This window comes from Triticum aestivum, chromosome 1A (assembly GCF_018294505.1).
Source record: "Triticum aestivum cultivar Chinese Spring chromosome 1A, IWGSC CS RefSeq v2.1, whole genome shotgun sequence".
Lineage (NCBI taxonomy): Eukaryota > Viridiplantae > Streptophyta > Magnoliopsida > Poales > Poaceae > Triticum > Triticum aestivum.
Window position 1 is genome coordinate 313,466,156 of NC_057794.1, and position 16,811 is coordinate 313,482,966.

A 16,811-nucleotide genomic window follows, 5' to 3' on the forward strand; every position below is an offset into this window, starting at 1 on the left:
AGCACAATGTTGATACTGAGGTTATGCCCAAAGTCATGCAAGTTGTTTCTCCCGGCAAGCTTTTGACTTCTAGTTTGGTTGCTCCCAATGTCTATATCACGTTGGGTGACTACAAGTTTCTGTCCTCTCCAGTGGTTCTTGGAAACTCGAATATTGATCTTATTCTTGGAATGGATTGGCTTTCTAAGCACAAGGCTCATCTTGATTGTGCTGCCAGGCAGATTCAATTGACTCATTCGTCTGAGGATGTAATTGTCTTTGCCGCTCGTGATGATAGAATCCGTCTGTTTTCTCTCAATGAGAAGGGTGAACTGGATGCCATCTCTCAAATTCCAGTCGTTTGCGAATACCAAGACGTCTTTCCAGAAGAGCTTCCAGGAATGCCTCCGCACCGGCCAGTTGAATTCGTCATCGATCTTGAGCCTGGCACGGAACCTGTTTGCAAACGTCCTTACAAGCTTGGACCTGAGGAGTTGAAGGAGTTGAAGAAGCAACTCGATATTCAAGAGAGAATGGGTCTCACCCGACCTAGTTCTTCTCCGTGGGGTTGTAGAGTTCTTTTTGTGAAGAAGAAGGATGGAACAGACCGACTTTGTGTTGACTACCGTCCATTGAACAAGAAGACTATAAAAAACAAGTACCCACTTCCCAACATCAACGAGCTGTTTGAACAACTCAAAGGTGCTCAAGTATTCTCCAAGCTTGACCTCCGTATGGGCTATCACCAGATTCGAATCCGTGAGCAAGATATCCCCAAGACGGCTTTCAGAACAAGCTATGGTTCATATGAATACACTGTCATGTCTTTTGGCCTCGTTAACGCTCCTCCGACTTTCTCTCGCATGATGAACTTCATCTTCAACCCCTACACAAATGACTTCGTCTTGGTCTACCTCGATGACATTCTGGTCTTTTCCAAGAACAAGGAAGATCATGCCAAGCACTTGCGTTTGGTGCTCGATAAGCTCAGAGAACATCAGTTCTATGCCAAGTTCTCAAAGTGCGAGTTTTGGCTCAATGAGGTTCTCTATCTTGGGCATATCATCTTTGCCAAGGGCATAGCGGTGAATCTTGAGAAGGTGTCTGCAATTGTGAATTGGGAACCACCTTAGAACGTGAAGCAACTCTGCAGCTTCCTTGGTCTCGCAAGCTATTGTCGAAGGTTCATTGAGAACTTTTCAAAGATCGCGAAGCCTCTTTCAAACCTTCTCCAGAAACACGTCAAGTACGTTTGGTCTCCTGAATGTGACATCGCTTTCAACACCCTGAAAGAGAAATTAGTCACTGCTCCAGTTCTGACTCCTCCTGATGAATCCAAACCGTTCGAGGTCTTCTGTGATGCCTCTCTTCAAGGTCTTGGTGCAGTGTTGATGCAAGAGAAGAAAGTTGTGGCCTATACTTCTCGCCAGTTGAAGCCCAAGGAGAAGAACTACCCCACTCATGACCTCGAGTTGGCGGCAGTTGTGCATGCTCTTTTGACTTGGAGACATCTCTTATTGGGAAGAAAAGTGGACATCTTCACTGACCACAAGAGTCTCAAGTACATCTTCACACAGCCTAATCTCAACCTCAGGCAGACTCGTTGGGTCGAAATGATTCAAGAGTATAATCCAAGTATCGAATATACTCCAGGTAAGGCCAATGTGATTGCTGACGCATTGAGCAGGAAGGCTTACTGCAACAGTCTGATTCTCAAGCCCTACCAACCCGAGCTTTGTGAAGCTTTCCGCAAACTCAATCTGCAAGTTGTTCCTCAAGGTTTCCTCGCCAACCTTCAAGTCTCTCCTACTTTGGAAGATCAGATTCGCGAGGCTCAACTTCTTGATGCTATGGTGAAGAAGGTGAAGATTGGGATTGCCAAGAGTCAACCCAAGTACAAGTGTTATCGCCTTGATGACAAGGATACTCTCTTCTTCGAGGATCGCATTGTGGTGCCTAAAGGTGACCTCCGTAAAGTCATTATGAATGAGGCTCACAATTCTCTCCTCTCCACCCTGGGAGTACGAAGATGTACCAGGACCTCAAGCAGGCTTATTGGTGGACTCGAATGAAGCGCGAGATTGCTCAGTTCGTGAATGAATGTGATGTATGCAGAAGAGTGAAGGCGGAACACCAACGACCAGTTGGTCTCCTCCAACCTCTTGCCATTCCAGAATGGAAGTTTGACCACATTGAGATGGACTTCGTGACGGGATTTCCAAAGTCCAAGCGTGGCAATGATGCTATATTCGTTGTCATCGACAAACTCACTAAAGCGGCTCACTTTCTTCCTATCAAAGAGTTTATCACTGTAGCTCAATTGGCGGAGCTTTATACCTCTTGGATGGTCTCTCTGAATGGCATTCCGCAGTTGATCTCTTCAGACCGTGGCAGCATTTTTACCTCCAAGTTTTGGGATTCTTTTCAGAAGGCCATGGGCACCAACATCCATTTCAGCACAGCTTTTCATCCTCAAACTAGCGGCCAAGTCGAGCGTGTCAATCAGATTCTCGAAGATATGCTCAGGTCTTGCGTTATCTCTTTCGATATGAAGTGGGAGGATTGTCTTCCATATGCCGAGTTCTCCTACAACAACAGCTTTCAAGCGAGTTCGGGCAAGGCCCATTTGAAATTCTCTATGGTAGGGAGTGTCGTACTCCTCTTAACTGGTCAGAGACCGGTGAACGTCAACTTCTCGGAAATGACTTGATCACAGAGGCAGAGGAAATGTGCAAATTCATTCATGATAACCTCAAAGCAGCGCAATCGCGCCAGGAGAGCTACTATGATAGTAAGCATCGTGATTTGGCTTTCGAGATCGGAGACCATGTTTACCTCCGCGTCTCTCCAATGAAAGATACTCGTCGCTTCGGTATCAAAGGGAAGCTTGCCCCTAGATATGTGGGTCCTTTCAAGATCGTCAGCAAGAGAGGCGATCTCGCCTATCAACTCAAGCTTCCCTCCAACTTTGCAAATGTGCACGACGTGTTCCATGTCTCTCATCTCCGCAAGTGCTTCAAGACACCTGACCGCACCGTCAACTTCGAAGAAATTGATCTCCAAGAAGACCTCTCTTATCGTGAGCACCCCGTTGCTATTCTTGAAGAGACTGAGCGCAAGACTCGCAATAAGTCAATCAAATTCCTCAAAGTCAAGTGGTCACACCATTCCGACCGTGAAGCCACCTGGGAACGCGAGGATCACCTCTGTTCTGAGTACCCGATGTTTTTCCAGTCCTAGATCTCGGGACGAGATCCTTTCATAGTGGTGGAGTGTTGTAACACCCTGGATGTAATTTACCTTATATGTATCCCAACTCTTGCCGTTTTCGGCCTAGTTATTTTATTTTCCTCGGGTTCGGGTTTTGTCTCCGTGTGTTGTTGCCTTTGTCATGAATCTCATATCATGTCATCATGTGCATTGCATTCGCATACGTGTTCGTCTCATGCATCCGAGCATTTTCCCCGTTGTCCGTTTTGCATTCCGGCGCTCCTACCTCCTCCGGTGCCCCTTTCTACCTCTTTTCGTGTGTGGGGGTTAAACATTTCTGTATTGGACCGAGACTTGCCAAGCGGTCTTGGTTTACTACCGGTAGACCGCCTATCAAGTTTCGTGCCATTTGAACTTCGTTTGATACTCAAACAGCTAACCGAGGGACCGAGAAAGCCTCGTTTGTGTTGCAGCCCAACACCCTTACAATTTGGCCCAAAACCCACTAAACCCTCTGCATCACCTAGAGCGTTCGATCACGATCGCGTGGCCGAAAACCGCACTCCATTTGGAGCTTCCTAGCTCCCTCTATGCCTATAAATAGATCCCCTTCCGAAATCACGGGTCTTCTTCCCCCGAAACCCTAGAAATCCACCTCGCACCGCGCCGAACGCACTGTCGCCGCCGTTCGTGCCCGACCAGGGCGTGACACGTGTCCCTGCCAGATCCACCGCCGCCACCGGCCCGCTCGCCCCGGGGAGAGCCCTCCCGACCCGGTCTCCTTCCACTGCCCGCACCGACCAGGCGAGCCGCCCGCGCCGCCCTTCTTCCCCGACGTCGTCGCCTGTGTCGCCCCGCTGCCTCGCCGTTGTTGCGCCGGCCGCCGCGCCCTCCATTGCCGGCCGCCGCGTCCTCCTCGCCGCCCTCCTTCTCCGATGACGCCGCGGCGTCCCAAGGCGGCAGAGAGGCCACGCCGCCGCCCCCTCCCGCCGGATCCGGCTGCCCCCTCGCCGGATCGACGCTCCTTCCTCGCTGGAGCGGAAGTTCCTCGCCGGAGTTCTCGGGTCGCACGCCGCTGCTACAGTACCTCGGAGGAACCCTAGATCTGAGTTTTGAACTCGGTTGACTTTCCCTCTCTCCTTTATTTTTTTAGCAATCTTCATCATGTCGTAACTCCGCATCCGTAGCTCCGATTTGTGCATGTAGCATATCAAAATGTTCGCCTCAGAGAGTACATCATTTCATCTCATTACATCATTTTCATTTGAGCTCATCTTGATGCCCGAAATGCTGTTGGAAGAGGGCTATGTGATAAACTTGTCAGGTATGTTTCATCAGATAGCTATTTGTCATTTTTGCCACGATTAATGTGTGCATGATATGCTCCTGAGCTCTACATGAGTTTTGTTATATGCCATGCCATCTTACAGAGGTGCTTACCATGTATTTTTATGATATGTGTGGTGACTAGCACAAGCTTGCAAAGTAGTGCAATCGGTAATGCTGATTTCAAGAAAATAGAATTTCACTAAGTCCTTGTCCTGATTTCGTCATTATGCCATATGTTCTTGTTGTTTCCTAGTGATCCATGCCTCTTTTGAGGATGATCAGTAAGGATGATTTGTTAACATTGTGGTGCTCTATCCATCCCTATCTTTGTTTGCATTTATGGAGCATCCTAGCTTGAGTCAATCGAGCTCTACTTTTGCTATTTCGTGAATCCTGGCAGATTGTTTGACTTGTTAGCGATTTTGCCGAGGATGTTGCTATTGATCCGTGCATGCTATGTTGTTGTTCTTGGCATGTCTAGCTTCTATGCCATGTATTCTTGATGGTTGTATGCTTAGTTTGTCATGCCATGCTCTGTAGTGAGTGCATCGAGCTCGTAAACATGCCTACTCGTTAACAGATTTGCATGCTCCAGTTTTTCACTAAGTCTGTAATCTGATTATGTTTTTTGCCATGTTCACATGCTTGCAATTGTATTTTCTGATCCCTTTTGGCTCAAGGTCACTAAGGGACTTTTGTTAAGTGATTTGAGTAGCTTCATGCCATGTCTTTCTTTGCCATGTTAATTTCCTGTAGCATGTAGTTTTCATGCTCCAAAGTGTGCTTCCTGATGTTAAAGTCTAGACTAGTGTTAATTTCACTGTCTGAAACCTGTTATTGTTTGCATTTTTGTCATGCTTGTTTGAACCTATTAATGGATGAATTAGCCGTAGCTCAGTGTTCATCTTTTGTCAAGCATCATGAATGGATCCCTGCCATGTATTTTTTTGTCATGTTTGAGTGCTTTAGCATAATTATCTTGATGCTTTTAGATGGCTACTTGCTGATTATCGCAGACTGGTGCCATATTTGTTTTGCTTGCCATTTCTAAACCGTGCATCCGATTCCGGTGATCTTTATATCGTTTTCAATCGAAATCGCCTCACCTTTTCAGTGGCACTCTTGGATTTCCAAGTTGAGGCCAGATTCAATCATTCTTTGTCAAATCTTGCATATGCATCACATATCGCATCCCACATAGCATATCATGTTTGCATCATGTTGTTCGAGCATTGCACGTGGTTGATTGTGTTCCTTTTGCTTGTTTGTCTTGTTTTGGTAGAGCCGGGAGACGAGTTCACTAACGAGGAGCCCGTTGAGTTTGCTTACGAGGATCAAGTCAACTCTGACAACTTTGCAGGCAAGATGATCATACCCTCAAAATCACTTCTATCTTTGCTTGCTAGATGCTCGCTCTTTTGCTATGTCTATGCTATGATGCCTACCACTTGCTTACCATGCCTCCCAAATTGCCATGTCAAACCTCTAACCCACCATGTCCTAGCAAACCGTTGATTGGCTATGTTACCGCTTTGCTCAGCCCCTCTTATAGCGTTGCTAGTTGCAGGTGAAGATTGGAGATCGTTCCTTGTTGGAACATTGTTTATTGTTGGGATATCACTATATTATCTTGTTATCTTAATGCACCTATATACTTGGTAAAGGGTGGAAGGCTCGGCCTTATGCCTAGTGTTTTGTTCCACTCTTGCCGCCCTAGTTTCTGTCATATCGGTGTTATGTTCCCGGATTTTGCGTTCCTTACGCGGTTGGGTTATAATGGGAACCCCTTGACAGTTCGCCTTGAATAAAACTCTTCCAGCAATGCCCAACCTTGGTTTTACCATTTGCCACCTAGCCTCTTTTTCCCTTGGGTTTCCGGAGCCCAAGGGTCATCTTTATTTAAACCCCCTGGGCCAGTGCTCCTCTGAGTGTTGGTCCGACCGAGTAGACTGCGGGGCCACCTCGGGGCAACTTGAGGGTTGGTTTTACTCATAGGATGTCTCATCTGAGTGTGCCCTGAGAACGGGATATGTGCAGCTCCTATCGGGATTTGTCGGCACATTCGGGCGGTGTTGCTGGTTTTGTTTTACCATTGTCGAGGATGTATTGTAACCGGGATGCCGAGTCTGATCGGGTCTTCCAGCTAGAAGGAATATCCTTCGTTGACCATGAGAGCTTGTGATGGGCTAAGTTGAGACTCCCCTGCGGGGATTTGAACTTTTGAAAGCCGTGCCCGCGGTTATGGGCAGATGGGAATTTGTTAATGTCCGGTTGTAGATAACATCAAACTTAACTTAATTAAAATGAATCAACCGTGTGTGTAACCGTGATGGTCTCTTCTCGATGGAGTCCGAGAAGTGAACACGGTGTTGGAGTAATGCTTGACGTAGGTTGTTCTAGGATCACTTCTTGATCATAGTTCTTCGTCCGTGCTTTGCCTTCTCTTCTCGCTCTCTTTTGCGAATAGGTTAGCCACCATATATGCTAGTCGCTTTCTGCAGCTCCACATATTACCTTGCCTTACCTATAAGCTTAAATAGTCTTGATTGCGAGGGTGCGAGATTGCTGAGTCCCCGTGACTCACAGATTACTTCCAAACCAGATGTAGGGACCGATGATACCGCTCCAGACGATGCGCTTGAGCTCAAGTGGGAGTTCGATGAAGACTCATGTCGTTACTATGTGTCTTTCCCAGATGATCAGTAGTGGTGCCCAGTTGGGGCGATCGGGGACCGTGTCGCATGTTGGGGTTGATCTTTTATTTTGGTACCGTAGTCGGACCATGAGTGTATTGGATGATTGTAATGTTATTCATGTATTTGTGTGACGTGGCGAGTGTAAGCCAACTATGTATCCTTTCCCCTTTTTATATATATTTACATGGGTTGTTGTGAAGATTACCTTACTTGGGACATTGCTTTCAATGCAGTTATGCCTCTAAGTCGTGCTTCGACACGTAGGAGATATAGTCGCATCGAGGGCGTTACAACCATAACCCTAGCCGTAAATGCATCATAAATACATCATAAATGCACACAACAAGATCAACACCTAGGTTTGCAACCAATTGACCAAATGCACACAAAACAAAGATCTCAACCAATCAAAAGGAGGGGGAATGGGGGAGGTACCTTGGGTGATGAAAATGCTCCGGATCCACCGGTAAAATGTCAAGCAAATGGAGTAGATCTAGGGGGGTTTGTGAGTGGGAGAGGGGGAGAGGAGCTGAGCACGGGGAAGAGGGTGAGTGGGGAAGAAGAGTGGTGGTGGGGCCCACAGACCAGCCCCTCCCCACCTTATCCACCACATAGGACCCTACCGCCAGAGGGTCTGGCGGTAGGCTTCAGTACCCTACCGCCGGATCCCCTGGCGGTAGGCCCTTTTCCATGTCAGCCAGCTCAGACGGCCGTCAGTTGCCATGAAAGGTCCTACCGCCAGAGAGGATGGCGGTAGGACGTTCACACCTACCGCCAGCCTCCCTGGCGGTAGGCAAAAGGGTCAAATCCCAAAATAAATTGAAACGGGGGTTAGATCCTGAATTTCTTAACAAAAAGGGTCAAAACACGAAATTTAGCTGCCAGGAGGTGTTGCGGCAGCCCGAGACGAGAAAGATGACGTCGCCGACCTAAAATCACTACACCAAATCAAGAAGATGGAGGACTAGCAATGGCCAGGAGGTGTTGCGCTAGCGCTCGCACGGAGGGACCGTTTCCTGCCTTTTCTACGACCTCGCCCAAGCACTGCTGACAAAACAACCTCCAGGTCGGCAAAACCAGTGTCCCAAACCACTTACCAGGGGCTTTTGTCTGGTTTTTGAAAGTGAGCCATTTTAAAGTTCAGGGGGGTGATGTGGCCGAAACCTGAAAGTTTAGGAGGGTATATACATTTAACTCCAAGGAAACACACAGAGAGTCAGAGACCGGCCAAGAAAACGGGGGAACCTTCCAAAAGGTTCCCAAAACGGGTGAGGCCTTTCAAATGGTTTTCTCAACTCTTAAATTTCATGGAGGACCAAAACACAATTTAAAGTTCAAGCGTTGTACTCAAACAGCACAGCCACCATTGCACCAATACACAGTACATTAGCAGTAAGCAGGCTAGGCAACCACTAGCAGCAAATCACCAAGACACAGCAGCAACCAGCAAGCTCACGGTCGGTAGCCCAGCACCCAGCAGCAGCAAGTCACTTCCATACGGACCACACTCCAAGTAGACTAGCATCTCGCATCAGCTACCAACGAAGCCACAAGCCAAGAATCTTACGAAGGAAGAGCAGCAATCAACCAAGCCATAGTCAGTACTGCCAAAGAAGAAACACACAACATGAGTAGGGTAACATACATTGAATGATTCCTGCAATTCATTGACACAATCAGAGTGCATCACAGGTGATGGTTGTTAAAGAAACACATTCGTTAAATCCAAAGTAATCAAAAGAAGTCCATCCTATCAAAACAACATAAGCAGAACAAACATTAACCACAGCAACTGGCAAATTCTTACCTTGTTCCTAACGGGCACTCGATGACAAATAAGCTGACTGAACATATCTATTATGTTTCTGGTACAATGGGAGAGAGATGCATATTTTTTTGTGATATGTGGTCCTAAGCTATTAGCAAACAGAACATGACAGAAAAGGCACAAGGCAATAAATCCTAAATCCGCATTGGATATTAATAATTCTTACCGTGCCATCTGAATATTTTGCAGGCTACTGCCCCTAGCAGTGACCAAATATCTCATTCTCCCGTGGAGAGCAGGTCCATACTGAAAGCTTCATATCCCACTCTGCAGCTAAAGAGGCAGCCAAAGAGGTAGGATAGTCAATCACTGTAACAGCTTCAGTTGACAAGTTAACGGCGAGAACCCTCGAATGGCAGCCCATGAGACAACAATCTTGGACGTAAATGGTGTTGGGCTGCCTACCGGCGTGACGTTCAACTGCTGGCAGCACAATGGCCTGGTTCGGGCCAAGGAAAACTGAATGTGGAGCCAACGACTCCGAAGGGATGAGGCGGTAACTGTTCTCATCATTGACCAGCTCAAAGAGGCTGACACGCACTGGTGTATCTCCTTCTTTGTAACACCCCAGATATTACTTTCCCTATTTGTACTCCAACTCTTGCCGTTTCCGGCGTTAAATTATATTTATTTCTCGGGTTCGGGTCTTTGTCTCCGTGTGTTGTTTTCGTTTTCATGCATCTCATATCATGTCATCATGTGCATTGCATTTGCATATGTGTTCATCTCATGCATTCGAGCATTTTCCCCGTTGTCCGTTTTGCATTCCGGCGCTTCGTTCTCCTCCGGTGGTCATTTCTAGCTTTCTTTCGTGTGTGCGGATTAAACATTTCCGGATTGGACCGAGACTTGCCAAGCGGCCTTGGTTTACTACCGGTAGACCGCCTGTCAAGTTTCGTACCATTTGGACTTCGTTTGGTACTCCAACGGTTAACCGAGGGACCGAAAAGGCCTCGTGTGTGTTGCAGCCCAACACCCCTCCTTTTTGGCCCAAAACCCACCAAACTCTGCTCCATGTCCTAGAGTGTTCGATCACGATCGCGTGGCCGAAAACCGCACCTCATTTGGACTCTCCTAGCTCCGCTTATGCCTAAAAATAGCCCCCCCCCCCCCCGTTTTCGGATCTCGGATCTCTCCCCGTCCAACCCTAGTCTAAAAAAACAGATACCCGCACCGACGGACGTGTCCGTGCCAGGCCGGACAACGTCCGCCGCTCGCCTCCACCAACCCGCCGCCGCCTCGCCGCCGCCGCGGGCTGGGAGGCCCGGATCCGGCCCCCGCGGCCCAGAGTCGCTGTCGCCAGCCTCGCCTACCCCGCCGCCTTGCCGCCCGCCGCGCCGCCCCGCCGTCCGCCAGAGCTCCACGCCGGAGTCGGGCGCCGCGCCGCCTGCCACCTCGATGGCCGAGCCGGCCCCGCCGGCCCTCGCCGCGGACGCCGCCGCCGCCGCCCTCCACCGGCCTACCTCGACGCCGGACAAGCCCCGGCCTCCTCTTCTTCCTATCCGGCAAGTCTCCGGCGGTGATCAGTAGAATCCGGCGAGCCTCGGGAACCGTGCAAATCTGGATCTGAAAATATCCCGGTTGACTTTCTCCTCCGAATCCTAATTTTTATGCCTACTTTGATCTGCCGTACCTTTGCATCCGTAGCTCCGATTTGGGCATATAGTATATCAAAATGTTCGCCTCGACGAGTACATCATTTCATTCCATTGCATCATTTTCATTTGAGTTTATCTTGATGCCCAAAATGCTGTTAGAAGGAGGCTTCGTGAGTTAATTGTCAGATCTGCTAGTTCATCTTAGACTTTTGTCATTTTTGCCATGATTAATGTGTGCATGCTATGCCTGTGAGTCCTTCATGTGTTTTGTTAAGCATTTTGTCTTCTTTCCAGAGGTGCAACCCATGCATTTTTAGGATGTGTTTGGTGACTTGTGCAAGCTTGCAAAGTGAGGCACCCAGTAAATCTGTTTTCAGAGACTTAGTTGTTTTCACTAAGTCTGGGATTATTTAGTTCATGATGTCATATGTTCAGCTTGTTTCTTAGTGATCCGTGCCTCTTTTGAGGATGATCAGTAAAGGAGTTTTGTTAATCATGTTATGCTCTATCCATCCGTGTCTTTTTTTGCAATTATGGAGCACCCTAGCTTGGGTCTTTTGTTAAGCTTGTTGAGTAGCTCCATGCCATGTTTTTTACTTGTCTTAATAAGGTCATGTATCATGTTGTTTTGCTACTCCGAAGAGGGCTTCGTGATCTGAAATTTCAGACAAGTGTTAATTTCACTAAGTCTGAGATTTGTTTTGCATTTGCGTTTTTGACATGCTTGTTTGAACTTCTTAATGGATGAATTGACCGAGGCTCAGTGCTAGTCTTTTGTTAAGAATCTTGTGTGCATCTCTGCCATGTATTTTGTTGTCATGTTTGGTGGCTGTAGCATGTTCATCTCGTTGCATTTAGATGCCTACTTGCTGTAAATTGCAGACCGGTGTCATTCTTAAAACGCTTGCCATTTCCAAACCGTAACTCCGATTCCGGCGTTCTTTATATCGTTTTCAAGCGATTTCATCTCATCTTTCCAGTGGCACCTTTGGAATTCCAAGTTGAGCCCAGGTTCATGCATTTCCTGTCATATCTTGCATTTTGCATCCCGCGTCGCATCCCGCATAGCATATCATCATTTCATCATATTGCTTGGTCTTGCACGTGGTTGATTGTATCCTTGTTGCTTGTTTGTCTTGTTGGGTAGAGCCGGGAGACGAGTTCGCTAACAAGGAGCCCGTTGAGTTCGCTTGTGAGGATCCAGTCAACTCTGACAACTGTGCAGGCAAGATGATCATACCCTCGAAATCACTATTATCTTTGCTATGCTAGTTTGCTCGCTCTTTTGCTATGCCAATGCTACGATGCCTACCTTTTGCTTGTCAGCCTCCTAATTGCCATGTCAAACCTCTAACCCACCTTGTCCTAGCAAACTGTTGATTGGCTATGTTACCGCTTTGCTCAGCCCCTCTTATAGCGTTGCTAGTTGCAGGTGAAGATTGGAGGCCGTTCCTTGTTGGAACATCTTTTATTTACTTGTTGGGATATCATTATATTGCTATGTTATCTTAACGCATCTATATACTTGGTAAAGGGTGGAAGGCTCGGCCTCTCGCCTAGTGTTTTGTTCCACTCTTGCCGCCCTAGTTTCCGTCATATCGGTGTTATGTTCCTGGATTTTGCGTTCTTTACGCGGTTGGGTTATAATGGGAACCCCTTGATTTTTCGCCTTGATTAAAGCTTGTCCAGCAATGCCCAACTTTGGTCTTACCATTTGCCACCTAGCCTCTTTTCCCTCGGGTTTCCGGAGCCCGCGGGTCATCTTATTTTAAACCCCTCCCCCCCCCCCCCCCCCCGGGCCAGTGCTCCTCTGAGTGTTGGTCCAAACTAGAGTCCTGTGCAGCGCCCCCTCGGGGAAACTCGGGGTTTGGTTTTAGTTGTATGAAGCGCTCATCTGAGTGTGCCCTGAGAAAGAGATATGTGCAGCTCCTATCGGGATTTGTCGGCACATTCGGGCGGTGTTGCTGGTCTTGTTTTAACCTGTCAAAGTGTCTTGAATTACCGAGATACCGAGTCTGATCGGAATGTCTTGGGAGGAGGTCTATTCCTTCGTTGACCGTGAGAGCTTGTCATGGGCTAAGTTGGGACTCCCCTGCAGGGATTGAACTTTCGAAAGCCGTGCCCGCGGTTATGGGCAGATGGGAATTTGTTAATGTCCGGTTGTAGATAACTTGAACCTTAATTAATTAAAATGAATCAACTGAGTGTGTTGCCGTGATGGCCTCTTCTCGGCGGGGTCCGGGAAGTGGACACGGTGTTGGAGTAATGTTTGCGCAGGTTGCTTTCTACCTTCTCGCTCGTGCTTTGCCTCCTCTTCTCGCTCTCTTTTGCGAATAAGTTAGCCACCATATATGCTAGTCGCTTGCTGCAGCTCCACTTATATTTGCCTTACCCAATCCTGTAAGATTAAATAGTCCTGATCGCGAGGGTGCGAGATTGCTGAGTCCCGGTGGCTCACAGATACTATAATTCCAGATGCAGGTCCAGATGATTTCGCTCCAGGTGACGAGTACGAGCTCAAGTAGGAGTTCGACGAGGACTCTCAGCGTTACTACGTGTCTTTTCCTGATGATCAGTAGTGGTGCCTAGTTGGGGTTTGATTGGGACCTTGTCGCATGTTGGGTTATTTTCCATTTTGGCGCCGTAATCGGGCCATGAGTGTTTGTATGATGCATGTTATTTATGTACTCTGATGTGACGTGGCGAGAGTAAACCAACTATATATCTCCCCCTTTTATTATATATTACATGGGATGTTATAATGATTGCCTGACTTGCGACATTGCTTTCAATGCGGTTATGTCTCTAAGTCATGCCTCGACACGTGGGAGCTATAGCCGCATCGAGGGCGTTACATTCTTGAACTGTACCAGCATATTTATCAAAGAGAAGGCAGAGGTACAACCTCCCCTCGCGGACAAAGATGTGCCTGTGGTTTTCCTCCCATGGTACCAGAGAGTTGTGTACTGGTGGTATTTGAACCATAATCAATGCCTCCAAGTCTTGAACTGGCCTGCCAACCTCATCAAGCACAATGAATCCCTGTTCTACAACGACGCCCATGAGCACATTGGGTAAGAAGGCAACAGATGATGCCCCAAAGGGCTCATACCCGATGCACGGGAACCACTAATTCCCAGCTTCAATGTCATTCCAATCGATAGCATCATTCAAAAGATGGGGCTGATCAATCTGATGAACCCATGAAATCACAAGGTGATCATGGAGAGCAGCAGCTCTAAAGAAAATACCCCTCGGTATCATTTCCGCTGCATAGGGTGGAAGCGGCATCCTTTCACCACAATGAATGCAGTGTAAGAATATTATTCTCTCATATGGTTCACCATGTACCATCGCAATCAAACCTTGAGCAGAACCCCAACAAGCTGTCCCTACCGGCGGAAGGATGGGATCAAAGGACCTCGCAAGCATTGGTACCATGGCAGCAGCAGCAGCTGGAGCCTCCGGAAGCTGAAGAAGATGAACTTGATCAAGGTGTGTAGGGTTTGCACAGGAGATGACAAGATAAGGCCCCAGTCTACTTTCAAGAAAGTTTCTCCATGCCTTGCAAACCAGCCGCATCCTCTCTAGCTGGTAGGGGGGGCTAACAAGGTCAGCAATAACCAACAGGATATCATTAGGTACATCCAATATGGATGAGGGCACTAATGGGGATGCCAATTGAATCAGCCTGCACATGTAATCATCTGTAGATAAGGCACCAACTTGCGTCCAAAATTGAGCATCTTGACATGCCTCCTTCTGTAGCACCTCCTCAGTCTGAACAAGCAAGTCTTCACTGACCCTATTCAAATCCCTAAGCTGCATTTCGGCTTCCAGGCCAGAAGGACTACCCCTTATCTGTACAGCCTCACCACCTGCTTTCAGATGAAACTCATGGGCACTAGCACCCATGGTTTATTGATATAGGAGAAAGCATCCCTTGTGAGAAACCAGAAATTCGTCCCCGACGTGGCTCGAACCCTGGTTGCTGGAGACGCCACTGCGCTCCCTTGCCACTAGGCTACAGCCTAGTTCTCCTCACCACCTGCTTTCAGATCTACAGATAAGCTGACATTGCCTTCCAGTGATGGAAGAACACCAGATGGATCCATTTCCTTTAGCCTAACTCCAGAGATCTCACTAGACTGCTGGAGCTTCTCTGCATCGCACATGCTGCCTTCAGGCACAAGTGGTGAAAACGGCCTCTGTTCGCTAGCACCTAGAGCTACAGCCAGAGAAGTGGATTTGACAAGACAAGCTGCAGGGAGAGCTCCCAAAGAACCCACATCTGGAATCTGCAACAGATACATACTATTGTTCTCCTTCATGGCCCTCTCCAAGTTGGTTTTCATGTTACTCTCCAGCTTATACACAGAATGCAAAAGTGGGGCAGCAACTCCCTTAGCTGTTTTCTTGGCATCAGCCAAGGCGTTCATTCCAATCTGTAGGCGCACAATTTCTTCAGAAATTTCCTCTGCCTGATGCAGATCCAGTGAACACCTATAGCATGCATCTGCATGGAATTGAGCAGCCTTCATCTGGATATGAGAAATCCATGTCTTGTCAAAGTGCTGACTAAGAGGAGGTGCACATAGAGCTCGGTAAGCTTCTTCATAGAATATGCCCAACTGAAAACACAATAACCAAATGAAGCAGATGACACATTTGACCTCGAAGTCACACAATTGCTAAGAAATGTAATTAATGAACAAATGCATTTAGCTAACTGTAAAAGCAGCAATCATGTCAGTTTAGCAAAATAAGCAAATCTAGCAGGACTAATCGCTACTGCAAATATGAGGCAGAGGATAACTAAATTTCTTAATCACCATACAAGTTATCAGGTTCATCATAATATCACAATAAACATACTACGTTGACTTGGTGTTCAGCATAGCAACACCCAATATTTTTAAATTTTAACACTTCATTAGACAAATTCCCCAAAATACAGCATGCTATTTCAAATTCACTTATAGCTTATGGTGTCCTGTGCAAGAACTATTCAGAATAATTGACACATATAACATTTCACATTTCTACAGTAAACAATAACACATCACAAGACCATGTGCTGTATAATTTCACAATGTGCAAGTCATATCATGAGTTTCAGAGGAAGGTAGATCGTTCTTTCACAGTTTCAGTCACATAAATAATTTGCGATTCATATCATGAGTTTGAAAGAAAATAGATAATTGTTTCTGCCCTTTCAATCATTGCTGGCAATCACGTTGAAAGAACAATTCCTAAACTACAACATCAACACTTGCAAATTACCTAAACTACAGAGTGCTTTTCAGATTCACTTATGGCTGGTAATCACACTGTCATCATGCAGAAGAGTGCAAAACAACCTAAACTCCCTATCATGCTATTTCTAATTAGACACATGAATAAAGTGAGACAATTAATGAGACACAAGTAGCTACGTACCTGGCGGGCCACCTTGGAGCATAGCTCGGGCGGTTTCCCCCCAGCTATGAACTTCTCCAGCAAGCACTCTTGCGCCTGCCCCAGCATGAGCTTCTCCAACATGCCCGTGCACTCGGGCGTCACATCGACGGTGATGGCCCCGGCGGCGACGGCCTTAGCAGCGAGCCCACTCTCCGCGAACGCTCCCGCGGCGCTCTCGAACGCGCCGCACGCGCTCTTGATCCCGATGTCGGTGTTGAGATCTGCAGCGAGCGCGATCTGCGAGTAGACGGCGCCGAGGTTGAAGAGCACGGCGGCCCTCTCGAGATGAACAGAGGGCAGGCACACCTTCTGGTTCATGTTGAAGGCGTCGTGCCAGGTGAAGGAGAAGGTCCGGACGTGCTCGCGGTCGGGGGAGATGAGGAAGCGAGATGCCACGACGGCGAGCGCGCGGGCGTACGCCAGGAGCGCGTCGCGGCGCTGGTCGAGGGAGAGCGGGCCCTGGAGGGAGGGGCTCTCGACCGCTGCGGCGCGGAGGTCGCGCACGGCGCGGAGGTCGTCGTCGGCGGTGGCCGCGTCGCGCTCCGCGTGGGCGGAGTGACGGATGGGCACGTAAAGGTCGACGACGGCGGTGGCCTTCTCGTGGATCGACAGCAAGGTCGCCATGGCGTGTGTGTGTGTGTGTGTGTGTGTGTGTGTGTTTGCGCGTGGGTATTTTGTTTGAGCTCTGTGTGAGGGGAGGGCCGGAGGGGA

General features: G+C 48.0%; 1 protein-coding gene across 1 annotated transcript; it reads right to left on the minus strand.

Moving 5' to 3' along the window:
- Window positions 1-13,362: 13,362 nt before the first annotated feature.
- LOC123048096 (vacuolar-sorting protein BRO1) lies at window positions 13,363-16,811 on the minus strand. Its single transcript, XM_044471269.1, has 2 exons — window positions 16,080-16,811; window positions 13,363-15,271 (listed from the first exon to the last, which is right to left on the minus strand). The coding sequence occupies exons 1-2, from the start codon at window positions 16,722-16,724 to the stop codon at window positions 14,672-14,674; spliced, it is 1,245 nt and encodes a 414-aa protein (XP_044327204.1). The 5' UTR covers window positions 16,725-16,811; the 3' UTR covers window positions 13,363-14,671.

What these genes read in the sequence shown, in the direction of transcription:
- LOC123048096 (XM_044471269.1), bottom strand. Translation starts at nt 16,724, where the DNA reads ATGGCGACCTTGCTGTCGATCCACGAGAAGGCCACCGCCGTCGTCGAC. An exon ending in GCTCCAAGGTGGCCCGCCAG is followed by an intron (nt 15,272 to 16,079) that starts GTACGTAGCTAC and finishes TTGTGTTTTCAG; the next exon opens with TTGGGCATATTCTATGAAGA.